Source organism: Haliaeetus leucocephalus, unplaced genomic scaffold (assembly GCF_000737465.1).
Source record: "Haliaeetus leucocephalus isolate CR32 unplaced genomic scaffold, Haliaeetus_leucocephalus-4.0 Scaffold323, whole genome shotgun sequence".
NCBI lineage: Eukaryota > Metazoa > Chordata > Aves > Accipitriformes > Accipitridae > Haliaeetus > Haliaeetus leucocephalus.
In genome coordinates, this window is record NW_010972759.1 from 13,682 (window position 1) to 39,247 (window position 25,566).

The 25,566-nt window shown below is 38.9% G+C and overlaps 1 protein-coding gene across 1 annotated transcript in view; it reads right to left on the reverse strand.

Annotated features, from left to right (window-relative positions):
- Nucleotides 1-25,566, reverse strand: part of LOC104834233 (maltase-glucoamylase, intestinal-like) — a 46,531-nt gene that overhangs the window by 13,434 nt on the left and 7,531 nt on the right. The window contains exons 5-24 of the mRNA XM_010571401.1: nucleotides 23,542-23,693; nucleotides 20,397-20,568; nucleotides 18,935-19,034; nucleotides 18,231-18,343; nucleotides 17,327-17,452; nucleotides 16,355-16,486; nucleotides 16,051-16,170; nucleotides 14,117-14,230; nucleotides 11,665-11,749; nucleotides 10,926-11,043; nucleotides 10,365-10,536; nucleotides 9,566-9,682; nucleotides 8,862-9,016; nucleotides 8,180-8,264; nucleotides 6,853-6,909; nucleotides 6,069-6,193; nucleotides 5,582-5,670; nucleotides 2,865-2,914; nucleotides 1,355-1,525; nucleotides 274-423 (exon numbers count right to left, since the gene is read on the reverse strand). Of these exons, the coding sequence (XP_010569703.1) occupies nucleotides 274-423; nucleotides 1,355-1,525; nucleotides 2,865-2,914; nucleotides 5,582-5,670; nucleotides 6,069-6,193; nucleotides 6,853-6,909; nucleotides 8,180-8,264; nucleotides 8,862-9,016; nucleotides 9,566-9,682; nucleotides 10,365-10,536; nucleotides 10,926-11,043; nucleotides 11,665-11,749; nucleotides 14,117-14,230; nucleotides 16,051-16,170; nucleotides 16,355-16,486; nucleotides 17,327-17,452; nucleotides 18,231-18,343; nucleotides 18,935-19,034; nucleotides 20,397-20,568; nucleotides 23,542-23,693 (2,403 nt within the window). The remainder of the gene's footprint in view (nucleotides 1-273; nucleotides 424-1,354; nucleotides 1,526-2,864; nucleotides 2,915-5,581; nucleotides 5,671-6,068; nucleotides 6,194-6,852; nucleotides 6,910-8,179; nucleotides 8,265-8,861; nucleotides 9,017-9,565; nucleotides 9,683-10,364; nucleotides 10,537-10,925; nucleotides 11,044-11,664; nucleotides 11,750-14,116; nucleotides 14,231-16,050; nucleotides 16,171-16,354; nucleotides 16,487-17,326; nucleotides 17,453-18,230; nucleotides 18,344-18,934; nucleotides 19,035-20,396; nucleotides 20,569-23,541; nucleotides 23,694-25,566) is intronic.

The following is a 25,566-nucleotide window of genomic DNA, read 5'->3' on the forward strand; positions in this document are numbered from 1 at the left end:
TTTTTCATAATTAATATTATTTCTTTCCATCTTTCATAAAAATACCACCTTTTCCCTCAATTTCTGATACACTTTGGAAGAGCTTACACGGTTGCCAACTACCTTAGTTTTAGTGAGGTAAATAAAATCTGCTAGTACAGGCCAGCTGATGTCTGTGCCCCCATTTTATTTAAATCTGACAACTACTTTTTCCACTGTAACGACTATGTAGAGAAAGCTATGATTCTGGAAACATTTCTATGAAATTAGTTTAGAGAAATAATTTTTACTTACTTCCCAGACACAGCCAAGTTTTTCACATTTTTCTTTTGTTGGATCAGGACTGGGATAACAATTAAACCTTTCATTGACACTCAGCTGTTGAGTCCATTTTACCGTGTAAGATTTTCCCAGTTCAAGCTGAAGTCCTGTTATATGAGCAACCTATAAATATTAAACAAGAAACAGTTATTCAATCCCACATCACATTCATCTTTCCTTCCATCAGCAGAGATGCCAGTCCTCGGGATCAATACACTTTGCTACATGACAACTCACAAAACCCCCTGTCCTGTAACGTTTGATATAGTCTCAGTTTTACAAACACACACAACTGAACTTCTTGCAGATAAAATCTGAAAAATTATGAATCTAAAAAAATTGAGTCAATCCCACAGCTTCCTTGGAAGCAAGGAGGAATAAAGATAATAGCACAGCTCGTTCACATTTTGAAATATGAATGAAGAGATAAGAAAAAGTTAAAATATTTTCATTTTGATTCAGTAAGTAAGATACCATAACAGGTAACTCAGGTGCTTGTAATAAGGAAAGAGGGTGTACAATGCAAGCTCAAAGCAATGTCAGCACTATCCTTAGTGTGGGAAAGCACTTTGATGAAAGCTTCCCACTAGCAGTAGCACGTTCACTCGCTTTGCACATAAATGCACTGTGTTGCTGCTTTCCTGTATTCATCCTGTGCAAAACTCTGTATAAAGTGATAAAGGAGGTTTAAACAGTGTGCTTGATTTTGTTTTAAAAATCAATGCATAAATATTCATCTAAAACACAAGTATTTGTTACCCTCCTCCAATATCAAACAAAATCCCAAAGCTATTCCTCCTCTTAAAAACTAAATGTTGCTACATGAATAACTGTATAACTAAACTTCCTCTGGCACTGAGGGTTTGAGAGCAAAACTTAGATGCACTCTCTATGCAGCTGAGTTGAATGCAATTGTACTTTTGTTCTGTAGTAAAATACATGAGATATTCTGTTGAAACAACATTAGTACTGAGTACTGTCCTTTGCAATATATAAAATAAAGGTGATGCAATTTCAAAGATGTTTACTTCCCATTTTTCTGTTATCGTTTTACCTTTTCTGAAGGATAATAGGTGATATTAAGTAGAGAACTTTCCACAACATTGTTCTGAGACACAGTAACTGCCGTTATTTCCTGGAGCGCTCCCAATATCTTGATTTCTTCAAATTTCAAGTTGTTTGGATCAGTATAATTGCTGTTTATAGCAGTCATTTGTAGCACATTCTGAAATATAATAGTGATCACATTCTCATAATAAAAAAAAGAAATTCTGCCAAAAATCCTTGTGATTTAACTTTTTTTTTCTAATTACATCTTCATACTGTAGCATAAAGTAAGCCAATACCTTTTCCCTAACATACCAATTATTGCCCTGCTTATTGTTATCACAATAATGCTTTTCTACCATGTACATAATATGCTTCATAGTTATGTTTCAGCTTCTTTTTTGCTTGTTTCGGAAATAAGAAAAGGCTGACACATGTCTGTGACAGGGCAGATGATAACCTCTACTCGACTGTGATCTTGCCAGGTTCTAACAAGTGAAGGTTCATATTCACTTTTCCTCATATAAAAATACCAGTTCCTATTGAATTGCATTAGTTATTATTAGATTAAGAGTCCAAACAGCGGAACTGTACCATGGCTGTCACATATGCTAGTGTATAACTTCCTTATTACCCACCACATGAAAGTTTATGTTAATTTTTAATTCAACTTCACTGCGGTCAACTGATGATTTGGCTACAAGAGTTTCAAACTGCAATAGTAACTAAGCTTTCTTACCACAAATAATTATATGATTACATAGGATTAAAAAAAACCCAAACTAATGCATGTGCTTCCACTTTCTATTCCTGTGCTTGTACTCCTGTCTTCCTATACATTCTCTCTCAGTTGCTGCCCTGTTGTTTCACCATGGCAAGGAAAAGAACACGTTTAGCAAATATTATTATTATGATACAAAAAAATATGTTAAGTACTTGGAATCCTTGTCATATGATAGCTCCAGTCAATATTGAACAAAAATACTATCCAGACTTCACCCTGACATAAATTAACCCTGCCAAGGCAGTTTCAGTTAAAAAAAAAATTAAAACTTAGTCATGAAGTAGATTCTGTGGGTTTGGACAAGGCGTAGGTCTTCCTCACTCTTTGGAGATATTCAGATATATATTTTTACAGTATACAAAGATTTTTTTCAAATTTCTATTATTTTGAGAATCACAAACTCTATATTCACCTCCTTTTTGACTCTGTTTTAACTGCCACTGATGCTTTATAGTTCTCCCATTCAATAAATATTGCTGCTGAGTTTATTTATGAAAGGAAATAGGAGTTCTTTAGATATTTACATTAACGAGGAGAAGAAAAGACAAATAGCAGATTTTCACCCCAGTAAATTACAGTATTTTGAACATTTGACTCTGCTTTGACTTTGTCAAATATTTTGCTTCTCAGTAAATATTATAGGAGAATAAGGAGAGAGAAAAGAATGCCCTTTGAAGATACTATTGATAAAAATAAAAGATGAAAATAAGATCATTTAAAACAAAATACTTACATTGGAAACTGTAAACTCATAGTAAATGTAGGCTTTACTCTCAACTGTACCTAAAAGGTAAAGAAAGAAGTTACACTGGCAGTGCAGAAAGGAACAGCATTGAAACCAGGACTGTACACTGCTAGTGACTAATACGTTGCTAACTATTAGCATTACTGCATTCAGAGACTACAGTGAGCAACTCAAATATTTACTAATGTTTATTTGAGGAACTGAAATGTCTCTTTTTATTTTTTCCTTAGGCCAGTATCCCAGGAGATCAAATTTTCCAAATTTTCCAAAAATTCATTGAAATCAGCTTTTCTAAAATGTACTAGTTTTTTATTTTACTGTTATTCCTTCTTACCTTCTCTTAAATGTAGATGCATGGCTCAAAGTTAATCCTTTAAAATACCCTAAATAAGTGCTTTACATGCAAAAATGACAATACTTTCTGCCACAGATCTCTAAGAGAGGAAATAACACATGACTGGGAAAAAGAAATACAAAAGTTGAGTGTCAATCTGGCATTTTTTTTTCCATGTATGAAAAGAAAAATACTGTCATTGCAAGCAAATTGTAAACGGGTTCCCTGAAAAGACTGCAACTTGTAAGTTTTGGGCAGGAAATAAAATCATAAGATGTTTTATTGTTTTGTTTCTCAACAGAAGCAAGAACAATAATACCTTCGTTATTTTAGGCCTTGACAGAGGAGTACATACAGCTGTCATATCAGCAACCACCCAAGGCCTTCAATATTTACGGCAGCAATAATCAGCTGAATCACAGCTCTATTTCTTAAAAGCATCCCAAACTTCCACAAAATTTAAAAAAAGTAGAGGCTTGAAAACTTTTCTGGGAGATATGATTGGTATAGTTAAAATAACATAAGGGAGCTCTACTGGTTGAATGCATAATGTAGAGGACAAGGTAGCTATGAAATTAGGAAAGGGGGGGTGCAACTGTGAATCTCAAGAGGTGCTTGGTTCCATGGAAGTTGTCAGAGCCACGGGCCCTGCACAAATGAAACAAATAATAGATTGTGACTAAGGAAAAAGGAAGCTTTTAGCAACTGGAGGATAAGCCAGAGAAACTGGACTGCTTAAGTATCTAGAAGAAGGTGATTAGTTGTATCAGAAGGCAGAGGTAAGAATGCACCAATTCAGTGGTGAGGTTAATTCACATGAAGATGTCTCCTGAAAACATGTATGCATAGTTAGACAGATTGTGTATAAGATACGTCCATGAATCACTGTCTGCAGGATCTCTACCTAATTTTCAGGATTATAAATTAAACATGCACATAATATTGTAGCGTTGTTTATTTTTACCTCAATGGTAATACTACTCCAACTTCATTCTTAACTGTTGCAGATTTTCCTATTTTCTAATCTACATTTTATTCCAGTGTAGCTAAAGAAACCTCTGACACTTTTGCCACTGACAGCAGCCTATAGGTACAGTAGGACGTGAATTAGAGAAGATCGGGTCTGCTTGAAGTGCAACAGTATTAACTGGCATATGCCATAAACCAAAGTCCTTAGCTCTGACTGTTACAGTTTGTTGCACATAAAACAACAAAATCTGCAAAATACAAGTCCTTAAATCATTTTAGTACAAGCCTGAGTATTTTGAAAAAGTTCTTCAAAAAATCATTTCAGGATAACCCTTTGAACTGCTTGCTGACTTTTCTAAAAAGTACACAATAAAGGACAAAGGCTGCAAAAGCAGCCTAAAGGATTTAAGTACCCCAAACCCTTTTAGTTTAATGGAAATAGGATGCCTAAACTAAATCCTCAGAAATCCCACAGAAAATCCCACCGTTCAAGAGACTTCATTTTTCAACATTTCCTTCACCTCCAGATTAAAATGAAGAATATATCTACGGATATAGAATGGAAACGCCCTTTCCATTGCTCTAGAATGAACTCTGCTTGCCTTAGACATGCACGTATTCCAAAAGCATTAACTTTACTGAAAGCTAAAACGAATTCAACCTGATATTAAAAGTTTGTGTTGTGGTTGCTGGTTTGTTTGTTTGTTTTTAAATTTCAGCTTCAGTTGAATTAAGTTGTGACCTTAATCTTACACTAAGCAAAAAGGTATGTGTGTTGTAAATCGTTTGACAGAGAAAACCTCGTGAGGTAAGTAGTACTGACGCCAGCTGATCACAAGCGATGAGGTTGACAGGCCTTGACATAATCATAGTGACTGTCCCAGGGGGAAACAAGTTCTCTGGCAGCTTTACTAAAGGCGAGGTTGGCAACGTGACAAATAGAGCCCGTACACGCTTCCTCGCGTGCTTATGCACCAGTATCCCGTGGAAACCAGATGGCAGAAAAAACGTTGGCTCCAATACCGCACTTTTGAGTTAACAAAATTTCTACTGTTTTCACAAGCAATTTAAGTAATTCCAGAGACTTAATAACAGTGCTAGTTTTTCATCTTCTATCAATTCTTAGTGTCGAACACTAATTATGTGTGTTCTTGCACCCGTTGAAACTAATTTGGATATATACCAGAATATATATCAATCTTGACAGCATGGTTTAACAGTCAGCATGCTAATGCACCAAACCTTTACATATTTAAGGCTATAGTGAAACCTGAACACAAAAACCTATAAATCTTATTCTTATAAGTCTTGTTCTTGCTCCATGAAACCAGCAGGAAGATTGAAACTTGTACATAATAATGCTTTGTTAATCATACTTATTGCACTATTGGTACCTGCTCACCTGTGGATTCTCCATCGTCCCAGAACAAGTGCCCAGAAGCAGCGCTGTTGTCATCCAGGGCAATTATAAGTCCCATGGGATTCTTGCGGCTGTGGGAAGAGAGGCTTTCTGTCTTACACGTATAACAAAGATCTAAACGGTCTTAATACATCCTTCATGTTCATGTTAAGAACGTGACACTCAAGGGGGTTGCAATACTTTGAGAATTGCCTTAGATTAGTCCTTGGTTGCCTTTCATTTTCATGTAAACGGATTAAAATACATGGCAAGTTTACAAAATGCTATGCAACTAAACCTGTAATTAATCATTGAACCTGTAATGTAAACGGTTGTGGAAGTGAGGTGTGGCTCACTCTTATTCCCATATTTCAAGGTGAAAATGCTAAACACAACAGGCTGCTACTGATTTGTAACCTGAAAGTCCTGAGCCCAGTCTTGAAAAAAAAAAGAAAGCCCAAACATAAAAGCATTCAGATTTGGAGCATACCTTGCAACTGTTGTGTTAGCTGGTTGTTGTGTAGGGTAAATATAGCCTCCTCTCAAATGGAGTCCCAGTTTGTCTGCTGGCAGGTACATATCGGTCCATTGCTTTCTCACTGACATTTTTACCCCCTTATTGACAGGGATGTAAAAGAGAACGGGTATGTTGCATTACTCGCTGCTGGGAACGTTATTCTTAAGTCCTGAGTTTCATCGTAACGCTTCCTTTTAGAAAAGGCTTAAGTTATGTAAATATCTATGTGCCAATGGGCACATAAAGATAAAACAACTCCACCAGTCAATATGATCTAATGTCATAACTCAGCATCTCTCACCATTTAGTTTTGGCTCAGTCAACACAGAGAGCAAGTCCTGTTGGGACTCTGACATGAATATGGGAATCTGACGTGAGCAATGTCCTTTTTCAGCCATCAAAAGGATCATCACAGCGGTGGGAAACTTATTTGCAGAAATGAGATTAGTAAAGAATAATTGCAGACTCTTCTATGTTATAATTATAATTATAGTATTTTATTTTATTTCAAATACAGTTATTGTTAAAGTTTGCACTCAATCTGTCTTCCCATCTCCTGCACTATGCTCCACGCCTCTGTGTCCTTTCTTGAGGCACTGATTCATGCACTTACCCCACCACCCTTCATCCCCTGTCTCACCATTTCCTTCCTGTGGGCTTTCCTTCAGGTCTCTGTCACCAAAGCAGGGCTGACAATCTTATTTTTTCACATAGCCGTTTAGAAAGTCTCCCCATAGTATCCGCTGCATTTACTCACCGTATCATACTCATACCATACTGCATCGGGAATATATGCTTGAATTACATCCACACCCTGAAAGGTGAACAAAGAAACGACTTTCATATTTGAAGGGAACTTAATCAAATAAACTAAATTTTCCAGTAAAACTAAAGTTCACATTGCCTCTTTGCTGTTTTCTGTAATGGTTTTTATGATGATGTCCAGAAAGGAAGAGAGCAATCCAAGTACAATTTCTGCAAATCTACTGGGAGACCACTGAATCACCACTCTACAACGTGGCAGCTCATTGCATGCAGCCCAAAGTCACAGTGCTTCAAATCCAGTGGCTCAGATCATAGCCACAAGGATCACTGTATCTTCTTTATTTTCACATTTTTCTGGGCTGGCATCTTTCAGGTTCTTGCTTTCATTTTATGTATTTAACAAACATTTTGTGCTTCTCCATGGCATATGTGTTACCGGCATTAACAATCATTATTTACAAGATTCTGCCACAGCATAAGCCACGACCTATTTGTTTTCTTGTTACACCACAGACAAGCTGAAATGCAGCAAGACAAGCTGATTCTGAAGGAAATTCAGAGATGATGCAAAGTTGAGGTGAACCAGAGTATCAGTCCAGATGACTTTGACTCCCTAGAGGACTGGAAAATAGGAGTGGGATTTACTAGCACAAAGTGCAAGATTTTCCATTTCAGCAGTGATAAAAATATGCTGTGTGCTTCCTCACTGGAAGCAATAAATGAAGGGGGAAAAAAAGAAAATAAAGAAGAAGCAAACCCGAGGTTTGTTAGGAATCCATCAACAGCCATCAGTCAGTAATATGATGTACCCATGAAAAAGTAAATATAATCTAAGCATCTAGCAAAACCCCATGTTTGCACTGGAGATAGAGCTGTGTTAATACTAATAAACAAGGCCCTCTGCAATTGCTTTGCCAATAGAATTTACAGGTCTGGTCAAGACAGAAGAGTTCAGACTAGAATGGGACCAGAGCAAATTTCCTGGGGTCCTCAGGGAAATGGCAGAGCCTATTTTTGCAGTTCAGCTTGTTCAGCATAAAAAACCGAGGGGGAGTGTGATTTCAGCAAGAAATGTGTATATAGTAGAGGAGCTATAACCTTTAAGCGGAATAACAGAATTGTCACAAGACTGAACAGCAAAGGCTCAGAACTGGGAGGTGGTTTCTAATCAGAGCAATAAAGGAGCGACAGGAATAGCGTACCTTGGGGATGTAATGCTGCAGTCCCCTGCCAGAGAAAAGGGCTGGAACTGGTCACTCAGTGTGTCCCTGTGCCCCATGAAGTGGTTATGAGAGAGATACCAAAACAGCCAAACCTACCGGGTCAAGTACAGGGGAAACAAGCAGCCCAGGACCCCACAGGAACTGCCTATCCACACTCCATGTCACTTCGTCAGAGTAGAACCTGGGCACGTGGGAAGGATAGAGCAGTAACTGGGTTTTATGAACTATACCACCATCAGCAATCCCAATATTTCAGTGTACTGATTGTCTAGAATCAGATTGTCTAGAATCATGACTGAAGAGTGTCATATCAAAATTGCTTTGGTTTTTGTTTTTTTTTTCGTCTGAGGCAATCTGAAGATGAGAAGGTAAGGTCTTACTAGTTTAGTTAGTGTTCTCTACACGTGTGTGAAATTGTAGGTGCACGTGTGTTCTTGATGCAGCTTATTCAAGAGTTTCCAGGCAAGGAAACATCTATTCTAATATGTATATATGATGGTGGAGAATAATTTGATTAGCTGAACAGTTACATCTCATAGCAACTCCTAAGAGTGACTGATAATAATATATGCAGTATATGCAGAAATTATAGATGGTTTCTGATTACTCTTCTGATTACTCCAAAATGGTATTTCATGAATTCAGAAGTTGTCTATATATATTCCAACGTGCATTTTCACAGACTACATCAGTGTTTAGAAAGTCCCTAACAACATTTAATGTGTCTGGTTTTTTTATTCCTCATAAAACTATCACAAAGGCTGATGAGTAAACTTACTCATGCAAAACTGGCCGCACAACTGTGTCTCCTTGAGTATGAGCTTTATAAAAGAGTGTATACAGGTAGGGCAGCAAAGTGTAGCGAATGTTCAAGTAATACTTGGAGGTTTTCACCAAGACCGAATCAGGTCCAAACACAGCCGGATCCTGAGGCTGAAAACAAATATTGGATAATTAATATTTTCATCATGAAGAAAACACTCTGCCAAACATGCAAAAAGTGGCTGCTGTTTCAGAGAGGCAGAAATTCAATGGTGCACAGCTACACAGTGTTTTCCTTTTGGGTGGTGTGACTGGAGGTCCTGCTCCTTCAGGCTCGCTGTGTTTTGTGCTGCATGTCCCTCCTTGCCCATCTGCAAGGAGGGCACATCAGGGTTAGCCTGTGTTTCATCCTGGGATGCAGTCAGGTCCATGCTGAAGGGCTCCCAAGAGTCAGTCTGATGGGTCACAGAGCAGTGAGTCCTTGCCCTTGGTGATAGGCACATGATGGTGATGATACTGTTGCCAATTAAGTGTAACCTCAATCAACTTGTATGAAGCAAAACCTCTCATATCTAAGGTTTCATAAAGAGAGTTTCAGTTTCTGCCATTTTCAAACTGGTCAGCTACATAATTGTCAGTGATAGTAATGATTACTAGTGATACTATTAAAGGGAACGTGGTTGGGTAACAGAGAATTTTGTAAGAGAAAGCACCACTTACTATGAATCCTTCAGCATTGTGATTCCTGGAAAATGGATAAAATGCTCCTACTTGCATCCATCGTCTGCAAAGTTCTTCTGTGGTGTTGTCAAAGAAACCACAAATATCTGCTCCAATCTTTAAAAATAAAACAGAATGTGTTGGATGTACAGTACGCTGCACATCTAATCTCTACACAAAACTTCTAGTTTTCAGAGATGCATTAATTCAACCTTAATTGCTAGCCAGAGTGACTGGGCCATTCAACATATTTGTACATTTATTCTTTCAAATTCAACGAAGTTGTCCAAAAAATTAAACTGAATACTAGCTAACATTGCCCATCATTCTATTTCTTCCAAATCTTTACCTTCCTGTTTGATGCTAATATGCATATAATAGGAAAAAAGCTCAAGAGCCATACAAATTTAAATCGTGGAAAGGAATTTGGCTATTTCCCTTATAAATGGATGTCTCTATTTCATTTGAAATGATAAGGAAAACACCAAAGTGTTTCACATCGATGACTAGTGTTTAAAAATTACTAGAAGTAACAGGTAGCTTGGAATATATAAGATGTTTGTTACCCACATTCATCTCACTGTACAAACACAGCTACAGTAATCAAAATAAGTGGCCTAAACAAAAAATCAATAATTGGGAAAAAATGTTAAAACCAGATTCCTGAAGGGGATTAATTTGGAGCTGAAAAGCTAAGATGGTTATCTAGATAGCATATTGTTAGATAATCTGTTATCACAGAGGCAGAGTTACTGTTTATCCATATGTTTTGAAAGGCTGTCACAAACTGATGTCATACATAAGGAATTCCAAAGAGGTTGAAGTCCAGCATTCCAGGTATTGCCCATTTTAAGTGATCCCATGTTGCTGCATTATCTCCCAGCCAGTGTCCTGTGTGCTTCCCTGATCCAACAAAAGTAGACCTTGAAATAAGGAAGCTTCGTTTTCCAGGAAACAGTGCTTTGATGACTCTTAAAAGGAAATGAGACTGGAATTATACAAAGGAAAAAAGATGACTAAGACATGAATAGTTTTATATAAGGCAGATTTACACTGACTGATTTACAATAATTATTCATCCCTGGGATGTGGACTCCTTTACAGTTAACCAAGTGTATTTTAGTGAAGTTCAAGACATTAATTTTAAATAATCTTTCTATACAGACTTGACAACCAATGTGTGGCTTTTACTACCAGCTTTAGTTAGTAGATTTTGCCTTAGCTGCATTGGCTTAAATATAATACAGTATTTTCCAGGAATTGGGTTCCTTTAGAAGTAAAATCTCTTGCTGTTTTGGAAAATGCAGACCATGTACTGTTCTGAAACCTTTCTGTAAGGATTTTAGGATGCATTCCTTACTTCTGTGTTGATATGGCCATGGAATATCCATAAAGACTGTGGACATCATAATGTTTCCCCCACTTCTGCACTGCATCCATACAAAGCGTCTTGGAAAACATGAGCTTATCAAGAATACCTTCAATAAAGGAATACAAAAATAATTTTTAAAATACATTTTTATTATGAATATTTCTAATCTTTTCTTTAATGCACATTCCTGACATTCAAGCCCTTTTTTCTCTTTAATGTTTGCACTAAGGCCAGTATTTCTACTACAAAACCAAAACACTACTCTTGGCTGCTGGTTTGATTCATTGTTGCTCTGTGACCTTTTCTACTCTTGAGCTTTGCACTCATTCAAGGAATAACTGATAACTACACTCTAAATTTCTGAATCATCATCTGACAACATGTTGGCAATTGTTAATTAAACCTATGACTTAATATAAACTATGAACTCCATTTTAGTTCTGTATACATCTCAAAAACTACTGATAGTGAAAGAAGATCATTATATTATCAGACATAATTAATGCAACAACAATATTCTGTAATAATTTGAAAAGGGAAGAAAGCCAGTTATATAAACCACGCCTTCAACAAAGGCCAAAGTATACCGGTATTTTCTGTCAATAGTAATTTTCAAACCCCACCCATAAGAACTACCCTAAAATTACTTTGCATCCTTGTAGCCAACCGCACAGTAATTCATAAACTTTTTACTATTTTGGTTTCTGGTTAAAGTAGATGGACTTACTGGGAGTGAAAGGAGGATAGTTTAAGTCATTCTGCGCACAACCTTTTTTTGAGCCTTTAACGAAGTTGGATACTTCATTCATATCCTGAAAAGGTAAGGTGCAGAATGTAATAAAGTTTCCTCAAGTATATTTTTCCAACAAAGTCTTACATTCTATTCTCTTATCCTTTAAGGAATAATTACTTGGAACTTGTACCATACAATTAGGCAAGAATGATATAACTCAGATACTGATCTGGTTCATTTCTGTATTAATATAGACTTCTATATGCAGGTGAGCATCATGTCGCAAGAGCTACATCTTATTCCTCCACAGAAAGAAACTGCAAGAGGTGCTCATGTATACATTGTCCCTACCTATGACGAACTCCACACATCTCTCAAGGAAATGGCTTTGGTATGGAGCGTGTGTTTGGAGAGAAATGCAGAACCAGAATGTACATTGTTACTGTCAAAATACACAAGGTGACTAGATATTCTTAAACATCTCCTTTATAATACTTTCCAAACCATTATACTTTCAAACTGTGCTGTCTCCTTCCATGAATATTTTATGTGGTAGTGCTGTAAGTGCATTTCTATGTGCATCCCTGAATGTGCTGCAGGAAAAGCATGCATGGAAGAAGAGAGCAAATGCATCATGGAGGCACTGGAGTCAAATTCCTTCACTCAAACTATTTGCTCTCTGTAAGAGAGCTGTGCAGTCTTACACTTCATAGCTTCACTTGATGGAACCACAGAGTCAGCAAAAATAAGTGAGAAAAACTCATTGTATCACATTGTATTGGGTTTGCATGGCAAGGTTTTGGTACCGGGGGGCTACAGGGGTGGCTTCTGTAAGAAGCTGCCAGAAGCTCCCCCCATGCCCGACAGAGCCAATGCCAGCCGGCTCTGAGATAGCCCCGCCACCAGCCAAGGCCAAGCACATCAGCGACAGGGGTAGTGCCCCTGGGATAACATATTTAAAAAGGAAAAAAAGTTGCTGGGACACAGAAACTGCAGCTGGAGTGAGGAGTGAGAAGATGTGAGAGCCCCAGCCCTGCAGAGCCCCAGGTGAGTGCAGAAGGAGGGGAGGAGATGGTCCAGGCGCCTGAGCAGAGATTCCCCGGCAGCCCATGGGGAAGACCACGGTGAGGCAGGCTGTCCCCCTGCAGCCCAGGGAGGTCCACGGGGGAGCAGATCTCCACCTGCAGCCCAGGGAGGAGCCCACGCCGGAGCAGGGGGATGCCCGAAGGAGGCTGGGACCCCGTGGGAAGCCCACGCTGGAGCAGGTTTACTGGCAGGACTTGTGACCCCGCGGGGGACCCACGCTGGAGCAGGCTGTGCCTGAAGGACTGCAGCCCAGGGGAGGGACCCACACTGGAGCAGTTTGGTAAGAACATTACCCTACTCTGGTTTGATTGGTAATAAATTAAACTGATTTTTTCCCCAAGTCGAGTCTGTTTTGCCAGTGATGGTAATTGGCAAGTGATCTCTCCCTGTCCTTATCTCGGCCCATGAGCCTTTTGTTTTATTTTCTCTCCCCTGTCCAGCTGAGGAGGGGAGTGACAGAGCAACTTTGGTGGGCACCTGGCCTCCAGCCAGGGTCAACCCACCACACACATAGCAGCTGAAGGACTGTATTTTGCCATACAGATTAATTTAAAATTGTTACAGCCTTTTAAAACGCATGGCAAAATATTCAGTAGGTTCTTGTTTTCTTTTGAAATATTTATTTATTTTTAAGTAAAAGGAAGTAGGAAAACCACAAAAAGAATAAAAGGAAGAATGCTCTGAGAGAAGGATTGAGAAGTTTAAGTACAGATTTCCTTCAGGCACCCAGTTTTAGAAGCTTTATTACAGGATATTCCTCTAAAAAACTAATCTGGTCAGTCAAAACGGTTCTTAATTTCATCTGATTTCCAAAAACTGTACCTAAAATCCACTGCACCAGACTGTATTTTAGTCCTTTTGTGGGAGAACCTGTCTAGGGAGCCTGATTTTTCCAAATCCTTAAATGGAGTAGCAATTGCAGATTCACTAACTGGAAATTCCATGAGCTACTTGGAGCACAGATACATAGATTATTCATATTATACCCTGTATTCAGGACCTGTTTATCACACATTCACTAAGCAGGTATGCAGGTGTCCAAATATTGCCATTCTGAATATAGAAGTGTGCTGGCATTTGCCTTTAGCAACAGTTCATCAGTTGAAGCATTTTAAAGTGTCACTGAACATCCAAAAACCAGCACACTGATCATTTAAATGCCATGATAAATGATTCAAATTAAAATTTAAAAATTCAAATTTGAATTGCAAATTCAGCACCAGAAGACTTACACATCCTGCACTGATTTCAGGTTAGTTATAGTAAACATCCCTTTCAAATTCAATGCAAATTGTGATAAACATCTATCCTTGCCTATTTTTAAAAATAAAAATAAAAAAGAGAGTTCTGAATTACTTACAATCCAGATCCCATCATACGGCACTACGTTATAAAACAGTTTGCATTCTTCCACCCACCAGCTAGTGCAGTCTGGGTTGGTGAAGTCTGGGAACACAGATTCCCCTGGCCACACCTGCAATATTAGAAGGGAAGTAATTAATTAAACTTTTAATGATATTAAAAAGAGTTCCTAGAATCATAGAACAACCCAGGTTGGAAGGGACCATGAAAAAATCATCTGGTCCCATCTTTCAAAGGGAACCCAGATGAGATCATCTAGCACCCTGTTCAATCACAGCCTGAAAACCTCCACTGCTGGGGACTCCTGTGTCCCTGGGGAGGGTGTTCCGATGAATGATTGTTCTCACTGTGTCCTGGTTTTAGCTGGGATAGAGTTAATTTTCTTCTAGTAGCTGGTATAGTGTTATGTTTTAATAGTATAGTGTTGTGTCTTGAGTTCAGTATGAGAAGAATGTTGATAACACACTGATGTTTTCAGTTGTTGCTAAGTAGTGTTTGTACTAAGTCAAGGATTTTTCAGCTTCTCATGCCCAGCCAGCAAGAAGGCTGGAGGGGCACAAGAAGTTGGGAGGGGACACAGCCAGGACAGCAGACCTAAACTGGCCAAAGGGATATATTCCATACCACATGACATCATGCCCAATATATAAACTCGGGGGAGCTGGCCTGAGGAGCAGATCGCTGCTCGGGAACTAACTGGGCATCAGTCGGCGAGTGGTGAGCCATTGCATTGTGCATCACTTGTTTTGCGTATTCCAATCCTTTTTTTATTAGTATTGTATTATAATTATTATCATCATCATTATTACTATTTTCTTCCTTTCTGTCCTATTAAACTGTCTTTATCTCAACCTATGAGTTTAACTCTTTTTTCGATTCTCTCCCTGTTCCCACTGGGTGGGGGGGAGTGAGTGAATGGCTGCGTGGTGCTTAGTTGCCCACTGGAGTTAAACCATGACACATTGTAAAAAATTTATGGTGCAAATTGTATCTGTTGCCCCTCATATTCTCCATGTGGCTCCTTGTGAATAGAGAGCCTCTGTCCTCTTTGTAGCTGCCCTCTAAATACTGGAATATTGTGATGAAGTCTCCTCTGAGCCTTCTCTTCTCCAGGGAGAAAAGACCTAACTCCTTCTGTCCTTCCTAAAAAAGCAGATTCTCCAGCCCTTTGATCATCCCTGTGGCCCTTCTTTGGACACTGTCCAGTCTGTCTGCATCTTTTTTGAATAGTGGGGACCAGAACTAAACACAGTACTCCAGGTGCAGCCTGGCAAGCGCTGAGTAGAGTGGGATGATCACATCTCTATCTCTGCTTATAATGCCCTGTGGATGAAGCCCAGGATCTGATTTGCCTTCATTGCTGCAGTGGCAAACTGCTGACTCATGTTCAGCCTGTTGTCCACCAGGACCCCCCCAGTTTGCCTTCAAAGGCAGTGATAATACAGTGATCTGATGATGATTTTGAACAACAAACTGCTAGAGTGACAATAGCTTGCATGCTGAAGGAAGGCAGAAAGAGTATGAGTTTCTAAAGTTTGGAGTTTTCAATTGCTTTTAAGTCATACAAGGAACAATACACAACAGAAAAATTTCTCAATAGAAGTTAAAATTATAAATGAAAGGGGTAATGTGGGAGCTGGCTCTTCAGTCACTACTGAAAATAAAGAGGAGCTGGCTGATGAATTGTCCCTGAGCCTTAAACTACTTTAGTTTTCTTTTTTGTTTAACATAAAAAAAATGAAAAAAAAAATCAAGAAAGGTTGAGAAGTATCATATCCTAAGTGAGACCTTATAAACTTAGTTCTCACTGGCAGGTAATTTTACTGGAAGAAGCAACTCAGAAAAATGAGAGTTTAAAAGCAGCCCCCTGACCTAAATTAAACCGTAACAGTGACAACAGACCAAGTTCAAATGCATGAAAAATGCAATTACCTCCCCAAGTAATGCTGTTACTCCATCCGATTCATTAATCCAGACTTTTTTGCTCTCTCCTCTGACATAGCTTCCATATGGAGTCCCATCAACTAGATTTTGTATGCTAATAGCAGGATCCTAAAAAAAAATAAAATTAGAAAACAAAAAAATAGGAAGAAACCAGGATACACTCCATCGATTATTACAGACTACTAGAATGTTAGGCACTAAATGTAATAACTGCATAGAATAAGCAAAGTATAATAATAAATAGTTCTAATGATAGTATTTACATGGGAAAAAGAAATAGTTAAATGCTTACCAATATGATAATATATTTTTGTCCATAGTCATGCATATAAGCTGCAAAATTAGGGAGATCTCGAAACTTCACTTTGTCATAAGTAAAATCTTTCTTTTCCTCCATATAGTCAATATCAGTAACCTGAGCATCCTGAAAGGGAAGGGAGTTCAGCTCTAACATGAGAAGTGATATGTAAAGGTTTTGTATATTAGTCCAAGACAATTTATTCTGACAATTCCTGTTTGTCCTATAGTGAATTTACTGTTGGGACTTTACTGCAGCCTGGCAGAAAGTATGCTGTTGGGACCACTTGCGACGTGCCTCTCATCTCATACTTACAGCCTTAATTAATGGTACTGACACATCTTTTGTGCCTAAGAAGAGCTGCATTCAACATTAACAGAATTTAAATTAATGTGTATATTGGCACCCTTTCAAATAGCCCCTGGACGTGTGGTTATTTCTTTGCAGTTGCCTGACTTCAAGAGCTATCCCTTTAAATCCGAACAGTTCTTCCTCAACTCTTAGCTTAACATTAGAGTATTTTCATTCTATTTAAGCCATCAGGCTAATGTAATCTGAAATCTAATTTTAAAAATTAATTGTACTTTACCTTTGGCTGTCGATTAAGAATAATATATAGTTCCATAACTGTCCACAGGACAATTAAAAAAAATAATACATGGATTAGGTATCATGAGAAGGTAAGTGGATATAGTTGGAAAGTATAACTGAAAAAGCAGTACAATAATGTGTTCAAATGAAATGTATTGTAATTAAGCTCCACCATGTCCCACATTCTGATAATGGGACTACCATGAAAATGCACAAAACCCTTTGACACCAGAAGCCTGTATGTTAGAAATTTACTAATTTAAACTGTTTTGAAATGAAGCAGTTGCAGAACACGACGATCAGGATCTCTGGGTCATTTCTCCTGCAGAGCCCTGCCTTCGTGTGGTTGCTGCCCTCCTCAAACCCCATACTTACATAAGGGAGTCCAATCGCCCTGTTCCTCTCCACAACTCTCTTCACCTCATCCAGAGACCCGTAATTCCAGCGGCTGAGCTGGAAGCCCAGGCTCCAGTAGGAAGGCAACTCTGGCAGTCCCACGAGCTGCAAGTTGAGAGCAAAAATCCCACTCATCGTCAGTGGAGGCTGCGTGCGTCACCTCGGTGCCCATTTCCCTAGATCCATACTCTCCAAATCTATTTGAATAATATACACTAAGCTTGAGTGTGTGAAATGAGCAGCCCACTCCCAAATGCAATACTTTTCTATGATTATTTCTTTATTTTAAGAAACACAAATATTTTGGGACAATCCCCATTCTTTAAAGGATGAAACCTAAGCAGATCTCAAGAAGCATAGAAGATACCAGTGATATCTTATGACCATAAAATCATGACATACATGTAAGCACATTATCTACCCTATAATACTGTCATATGAACAGGAATTTGTCCTTATAACAAGAGTAAGCCCCAGCAAGGAATCATAAGTTATTCCATGTAGACCATTTCTAGCTCCAATGACCACTGTGTAAATCAATTGGGCCATACACACTGATGATGGGCCTCAAGCTGCTGCATGGTCTCTGTTCCAGCATCTCCAGCAAGAGTAGCGCTCACGTTTCAGCTGTCCGTAATAGGCCAACTAAAAATATCTACACCCCAGCTTAACACCAGCTAGCTATTACTAATGACAGCAGTCACATTAAGGACATACTAACAGTTATTCTTAGTTAAATACATACTAAGTCATATTTTCAGTTAATAGATAACATAGTGAAGACATACTGTCATATAAAGAGGCGGACACCCCCCCCTCCCAAAAAAAAAATCCCAAACTATTAAAAATCTGTTGAATGCATAATCTCTCTAGCTAAAGGTACCTCCAGGTACTCCTGGACTACTTGCTCTGGAGTGTTCCCCAAGAAGATATAGAAATCAAGGATCCCACCAATGGTTCTGTAGGTCACGGCTGGAGCAGGCTGCACCACAAACTCTGCCGGACAAGAGTGCACAAAACCAATTTTGAATACCAGCTAATTCTAAAACACCTTTGTAATTTTCTAATTGATGATAAGAAAATTTACTTATGAAAAAAACACAAACCAAATATACCTAAGGAACACAAAAGCATTAATTGAACTTGCAATGATGGGGAAATGTATTCAGATGACTCTTTTAAATGTCCATATTTCCATTCCTTTACATTCTACAGAGAAGAGAATCAGAAGAAATCCAATGGCTCAAACTTTTATCTATAAATTTTTAGTACAACTTTCCAGCCTCGAGGCGTGAAGAGCTCTGTAAAGCATACATATATGCATGCTTACCTAAAGAAAATAACTTCAAGTATTGCTAACTCCAAATTTAGGCTCTGATTCCAGTGTTCTGCACATCTGCACAAAGCTGCACACGCTTCAAATAGGTTTCTGTCCCTCAGGTTTCCAGCGCAATCTTCATGTTAACTGTGCGCTACTTACTGCTTATGTTGCATACGCTAAACACTACAGTTAGGATCCCAATCCCACAGATCATTTAAAAAGATATTTAACTGCACTGCTCAGACCTGCAGAGAAAGCTTTCTTACCCATGGCATTGCTATTCATTAGGAAAACACCAAAGGAGGCTCCAGTGCTGTCTTCCAAACACAGGAAGAAAGTTTGAACTCCATATAAGTTATGCATTGCCTTAAAGGATAAAAAGAAAAAGTAAGCTGTTAAAATCTAATAACAGTATGTGTTCTGGGATATTTCAAAATATATCACAGGTAGAACATGAAACTTATCAAAAGACAGCAAACAACAGAAATAAAAATCCTGATACTTTCCTACACTTCTGTTTTCTCTTTCCTGGCATTCTTCTCCTTTATGAGAACATTTCCCATTAAAAGAAAAATCTTCCCCAAATATATAGATAACATAAGCAAGCAGATATGATGGATCTTCAGGCAAGTCTGCATATATTGCAGTACTATTTCTGGGTAATATATATGCACATCGAGTGAACAATAGAACTTGAAGGGTGCTTGCATCACCTTTCACCATAGATTAGATTTTGCATCTAATCTATATTTCTATTAATCCTGCAGGGTAATCATTTTTATGTCTACTCTATGGAAATAAGAGAGTGCCTTGCTTCTTTTTTATTTCCTTTCTAATTTTTTTTTCCATTATTATTCGCGACAAAAACCTTAGAAATTTTAACAATTGTTGTAATAGTTGTGCTTCTTCCCCTGCAAAAGAAAACTCAGAACAAATTAATGAGAAACAGAACTTGAGCAATTTGAGATTAGCCTAACTTGATTCTGTTCACTGTTAGTTTAGCTTAATGAGTCTACACTCAATACAGCCATTGAGGTAAGAACTATCTTCAAACCAGAGAGGATAGTGAGAAAGTGTCTCAAGGAACAGTATAAATTCCAAATTATTAATTAATTACATATAGTGGTCTCACGCTCTAGTTTCTCTTAGTATATCTCCTATTTCAGCAAAACACTGAAGTGCTAAATCAAAGTAAAACGTATGGGTGGTTGCTTTATGAAACTGAAGTAATAGCGACAAATAAATACTCTTACAATTATCAAAAAATGGGTGCCCTGAAAATCATTTCATAGAGACAGCCATACAAACTATAGAAACAAGTAACAGGTAACAGACAAACTTTATCTCCTAAGGAGACAGCTGTTAAAGAGAACTTTTCCATCATTTGCTGAACTACAAGGATGTTAACTGAAGGAGCATGTGTCATCTGTACTGAATGCTGCATGCAGCAATGCATTAGGACACACTCTTATTTATTTTCTTTATCAGTAGAAACTGAAGACTCTCATACATTAATGTTTATCCACTGGTTTTCAACTGCACATCAACACAAAAATCAGAAATCAGGGAACATTTATCTGTACCATCTAGCTTTTAGTAATAACACGCAGTGCCTGACAAGTCTTTGGGGAAAAACTCAGTGAATATTACTAATGTGTCTACTGCATAGTGGGTTTGGATTACAGAAGTCATCTGCAAAGAATGAGGTGGAATAAAACCAGTCCTTACTCCAGAGGGGCCAATATCCCTGCTGAACATGGGCCAGGTTTTCCAGTTAACATCGTGCCGGTACTGCTTATGCACATGCTCTCCCACGCCATAGATGTTGCTGCTAGGTAGTTTGATTGATAGCTGCAAAAACTGGTCAGCATACTGCAGTGGTCCTATGGTAGTATCAAACCTGATGAAACCATTTAAAAAAAAAAAAAAAGAAGTATTTTACCAAGAGTTGTTGCAATAATTGTTTCTACTCCTTTTAGTTAGACTTGGATAGCAGGTTCAGGTCTCCATCCAGACACCTGAAGCAGAGGGAGGTGGGATGGTGCAGGGCTGGAGCAGAGCGACCCTTGCACAGATGAGGAGATGAGTGGTGCCTGTTGATCTTACGGAAACCTCTCATACAAGTGGCCCATCTATTTTCAGGGGTACATTTGCGCTCCCCTCTTCCACCAAAGCTTCCCACCCTGCATCTGTTGTGCTGAATCCTGAATCCACTCTCTGTGGCCACTCACAGTAACGGGGCAGATGGAAAATTTCTGTGGGTGGACAGAAACACAAAAATAATCCACTCCATCAGAATTTGCAGATCAATTGCAGCTTTTTCTTGCTGGGAAAAGTGAACAAGACCCGCTCTTGTGTCCTGCTAGGCCAGTCGCTACAGGGAAAGGCAGACTACAGCTGTGTGCTAGCTCTCGAATAACCCAAGAGTGGACAAGCACAGATTGAAGAGATAATGTGATCCTTAGCATGGCTCAAATCCCATTTGATGGCTATCACATCTCCTGTGGCAGGTTCTGCATAAAGCCACTGCTAAGCTTTTTAAGGAATGTGAAGTTGGTGGTGTTGAACATAGATACAGAGACTATCGTATATATCTGTACAAACGGAACAAGGCGGAGATCAATATTCCTCCTTTACATCTATTAGCAAAACACACAGTAAAAGTCAATTCCATCAATAAAGTTTCTTCTGTTATTTTAGTTTTGCACATTTTACCATTCCCTTTTCATTACAGACAAACAAGTCCTGTTCCAAACAAGGGTTACAAGAGCTTCAAATACCTTGGCAAAACCTAATTTCACTCCTCCTTTCTACAGGGAGGACTCGGGAAACAGTGGGGAAATCTGAGCGGTGCTGAGGCAGCGAGCAGCGGGAAGCAGCCCGACTCCTGCCATGGGGTGCACTGAGGAGCAGCTCACTGCAAGGCAATGGACTCATTGATTCGCTCTCCTTCCTTTAGCTCTGCTGAGCTATTGCAGCTGTAACGGTGAACCAGACTCTAGACTCGCTTGACCAGCAACATTTCAGGATGTGACCCCCCGCCTCCGATCCCCGATGCTGCCAAAAAGGCTTCGCTGGGCATCTTAGGCATCCTGATGGATGGAGGGCACCATGCACAGGGATCTGCTTCTACAGCCAGGTGTGTGCCCACACCACCACCCAAATGGGATCTTCTTCTATCATGACAAGAATGCTGGGATTTTGGTCCCATTTATTTTAGCGATAGAATTAAATATCTCCCTAAGAAGCCAAGTGCACAGGAACGGTTGGGACCGCTTTGCATTTCCTAAGCAACACCAAATATCATCCTGGGTAAGGATCTCCCACAACTCATGGAATCAATCAAAACATTACATTTCATTCCTTTTGACCTTAATCATGTTCATTTTCCTCTTTCATTCCTCTAAGATTTTGAACATTTCCGATTGGTAAATGTGTCAAAATGGACCCGTACCCAAGTTTCCATCAGTCATCACTTTTTAAATGAAACAATCATAAATAGAACATAATTATGAGTTAAACCACGTTTGAGGGGGGGGAGAAGTTTGTATTTCCAATGAAACTATGGCAATCTTTCAGGTTGTCTTGCAAATGATGATGGTAACAGGTCAGTCAGAACTGTAACTCTTTTGAGGGGCTCAAGTGTAACAAATGATGATGGAAGGTCATAGGCTTTATAACTATCTGGGTAATTAGGATTTTTGTCATGAACTGTGATAACACATTGGTCCCCTCTCTTCCTTCTCCAAAGAGGTCTCCCTTTTGTGTGGTTGTTTAGGAGGTGGCAGAAAGCCCTCATCTTGTGTAAACAAATTTATCAGGCATTTATCTGTGAGGGGCTGCCCTTACCCCATGCTAACAACAGCTTGCTTGAAGATACTCAAACTCAGTCAAGCATCAATGTAATTTTTTTTCTTTACAGACAGAAAATGCAACCGCTTTTATCAAATTAAACAAAGGCCGAAGGGAAATACAGACAATCTTCCAGAGCACTGTTTCAACATGGTTCTATTGGACTAGGTTTCTTATTCCCCCCTCCACATACCTGTTTAATCAGTCATGCACTGCTGAATACCAAGTCCATCTTTTGTGCTCTCTATAATTGCAAATCAATCATTATAGAGGATTCTAAGCAAGAAAACAATACTAATAAGAGCATAAAAGTAATCGCTAATTTATTAAACTTGAAGCGTTGATAATCCAACTGGCCTAGCACTCTGACAGGTAATCATTCTTGGACTGATTTAATAAGCATGTTCATCCTGACACTTCCCCCTTCTAACAGGCCTTAAAGCCACACTGTTAGGTTTGTTTTATTTATTTATTTTTAGTACCTAAATGGGATGAAAGCACTCAATGTACAAGTCTGTCAAATATTTTACTCACAGCACTACGTGACCAGCTTATCAGAGGTTTGCATCAGCTATTCATGGATATCATAGGTCTGAAGGGCAACCTGGTTTTGGTGATTCAGAGCTTCACCATGATTGCGACAAATGAGATAAAAGATGCAATGAAGAGCGTTCCCATGTGATTTGAAGCACTGGCAAGGAGTTCTCCGGATCATAAAAATTCCCCAATTTGATGGAACAAAGTAACTGTAAAGATTTCCCTAGGATTGGGGGAGAGTGAACAGAGAGCCAGACCTAAAACCTTTTAGACAGAGCGCTCCATATCCCAGAATCTGTTTCCAAAGGCCTCGCAGAAGGCCTTGCAGAACATCCATCAGTCAAAAGAAGAGAAGTAGATTACATGTCCAAGGGGGCACCTCACACAGGGCACCTTGGACATACATTGCTTGCGTGGCAACATGGGCTTTCAGAGAAAACCAATGAGATCTGTGTCATTCATAAAAAGCACCAACGTTACTTACAGCACTCTACCGTTGCTCACTCTGGTCACCACAATGCCAAAGGGGTTCTGCTTGACATCCACTTTGTAGTTTAATTTGGAGGCTGCGGATTCAGTGAAAGGTCGCACATGCTCATGAGGGACTTCAAATCTTGGTGTTTCAGGATCAGTGATCTGCACATATTTAACAACGGAAGTGTTGGGCTTTTAAAAACTAATGCCTAATTCAAACATTTTCCAGCATTAAACATAGAGTTCTGACTTAGGATATTCCCAGCACTGTAGCTCAATATGCATTGCCTATTGTGAAAATACACGCCACATTAAAACTGGAAGGACTTTTCTTTTTCTTAATTGTACTGTGCTGCTGCTCTCACAGGTGCTCCTTCCCCTGAATACTGTTCTTCCACAGGACCTGGAATTAGAGCATCAGGCAAAAGCACCTTAAAGCTCCATTAAGATGCTCCATTAGATTTCAGGTTCGTCAGACCGAATTTAAGGTGACCTCTTGGCAACTTTAGCTGACAAAAGGATACCCGATGGTTGCTTTCAGTTTCTCCCAACAATGAAAGCTACTTTACATATATTTTGGAACACTGCACATGTTTGGAATAAGAACTATGAAGTGTAGAATTCTTGTCTCAGACTGAGATGCACACAAATACACAGACTCGCCTGTTTGCATTATCTGCAATATACGCACTTGTACTTTTTGCTCAGGCAGACTCCTACTCATTTTGAGACTGAAACAGGCACCAAATATGCAGATATTAGTCTGTATGGGCAGTTTTACCAAAACACCAAAGTGTTTGTTTTGGATAAGCAATTATTTTTATTTTACTGCCATTCTCACCTCCAAGTTTTTGCTTCAATCCCCATGTGTAAACGGAATTACTCACACAAAATGGAACTGTATGTAAAGCAGGGTGCTCTGTATCACACCCCTGTAAGACAAGTGGTTTCTAATGTACCAATACAGGAAACACTATAGGTTTTTATGGTTACAATCTATGTTCCACACAATTTGGCTGTTGCCACATTGTCCCCCTGATCCCTTTTCTTTTTTTCAGTGTTGTCTTTTTTATATTAAAAAATTGTGAAATCATACCAGTGCTATGTCTATAAAACAAGTCCAATCTTTGGAGGAAGGGATAAGTTTTTTTTCATGAAAATAAATTTTGAGTCACACTCTTTATTATGTTCATCACTGGTAACTTTACTCATATTATGTGTAGGAAGAATTTCCCATGATTCACCTTTCGGTAATGATAAGAACATAACAGTAACACTGAGAGTCAGTACTTTACAGTGGTATTGTTGGGTTTTTTACAGTGCTTAGAGTGATTTTTTTTTTCCTTACTTGAACATCCATGTTCTTGAAAACCCTGAATCAAACAGTGACAGAAGTGATGCCAATGATTAGTTCCTGAAGCTCAGTGGCATTTACAACAGTCTCAGCAAGCAAAGCTGAGCAGTTCCCACTCAGGGTTTTTGCTCTGGTCCTACAGCAGCAATGGGAAGTACTTACCTGTAGTTTTGACTCCGGATTGTCCTGACGCTAAAAGCCCAATGAGGACACAGGCTATGATCGCCACCAGGCAGAAGAGGACGATCAGGGTGATTTCCAGCCCACTGAACTTCCTCTTGCCCATCTAGACCCAGAGAAACACCACTGGTAAAAGGAAAACACAAGTCACAGCTTTGAAAACTCTATCATCAATTACATTACTAATTTAATAAAGTAGCAAAATTTATAAATTATTCAGATTTTAAACCATGTCACCCCTAATCCCAAGGTTTAAATAACACACTTCTTAAGGACTATGTGCAATGAATCTGCTACGCAGGATAACTCGCACAGCGCAGGTTACTGCATTATTACACTAGTGGGCTATCACTGAGAAATGTACTTTCTTCCCTGCAGACCACTTCACGCACAAAGAACAATTTTCTCCTGAGATTAACTATGGAGTTTCTTACTGAAATTCCTGAAACAGAAAACAAACAAAATCCTCTTCCCATTTTCTTTTCCCCCCTTTTTTTTTTT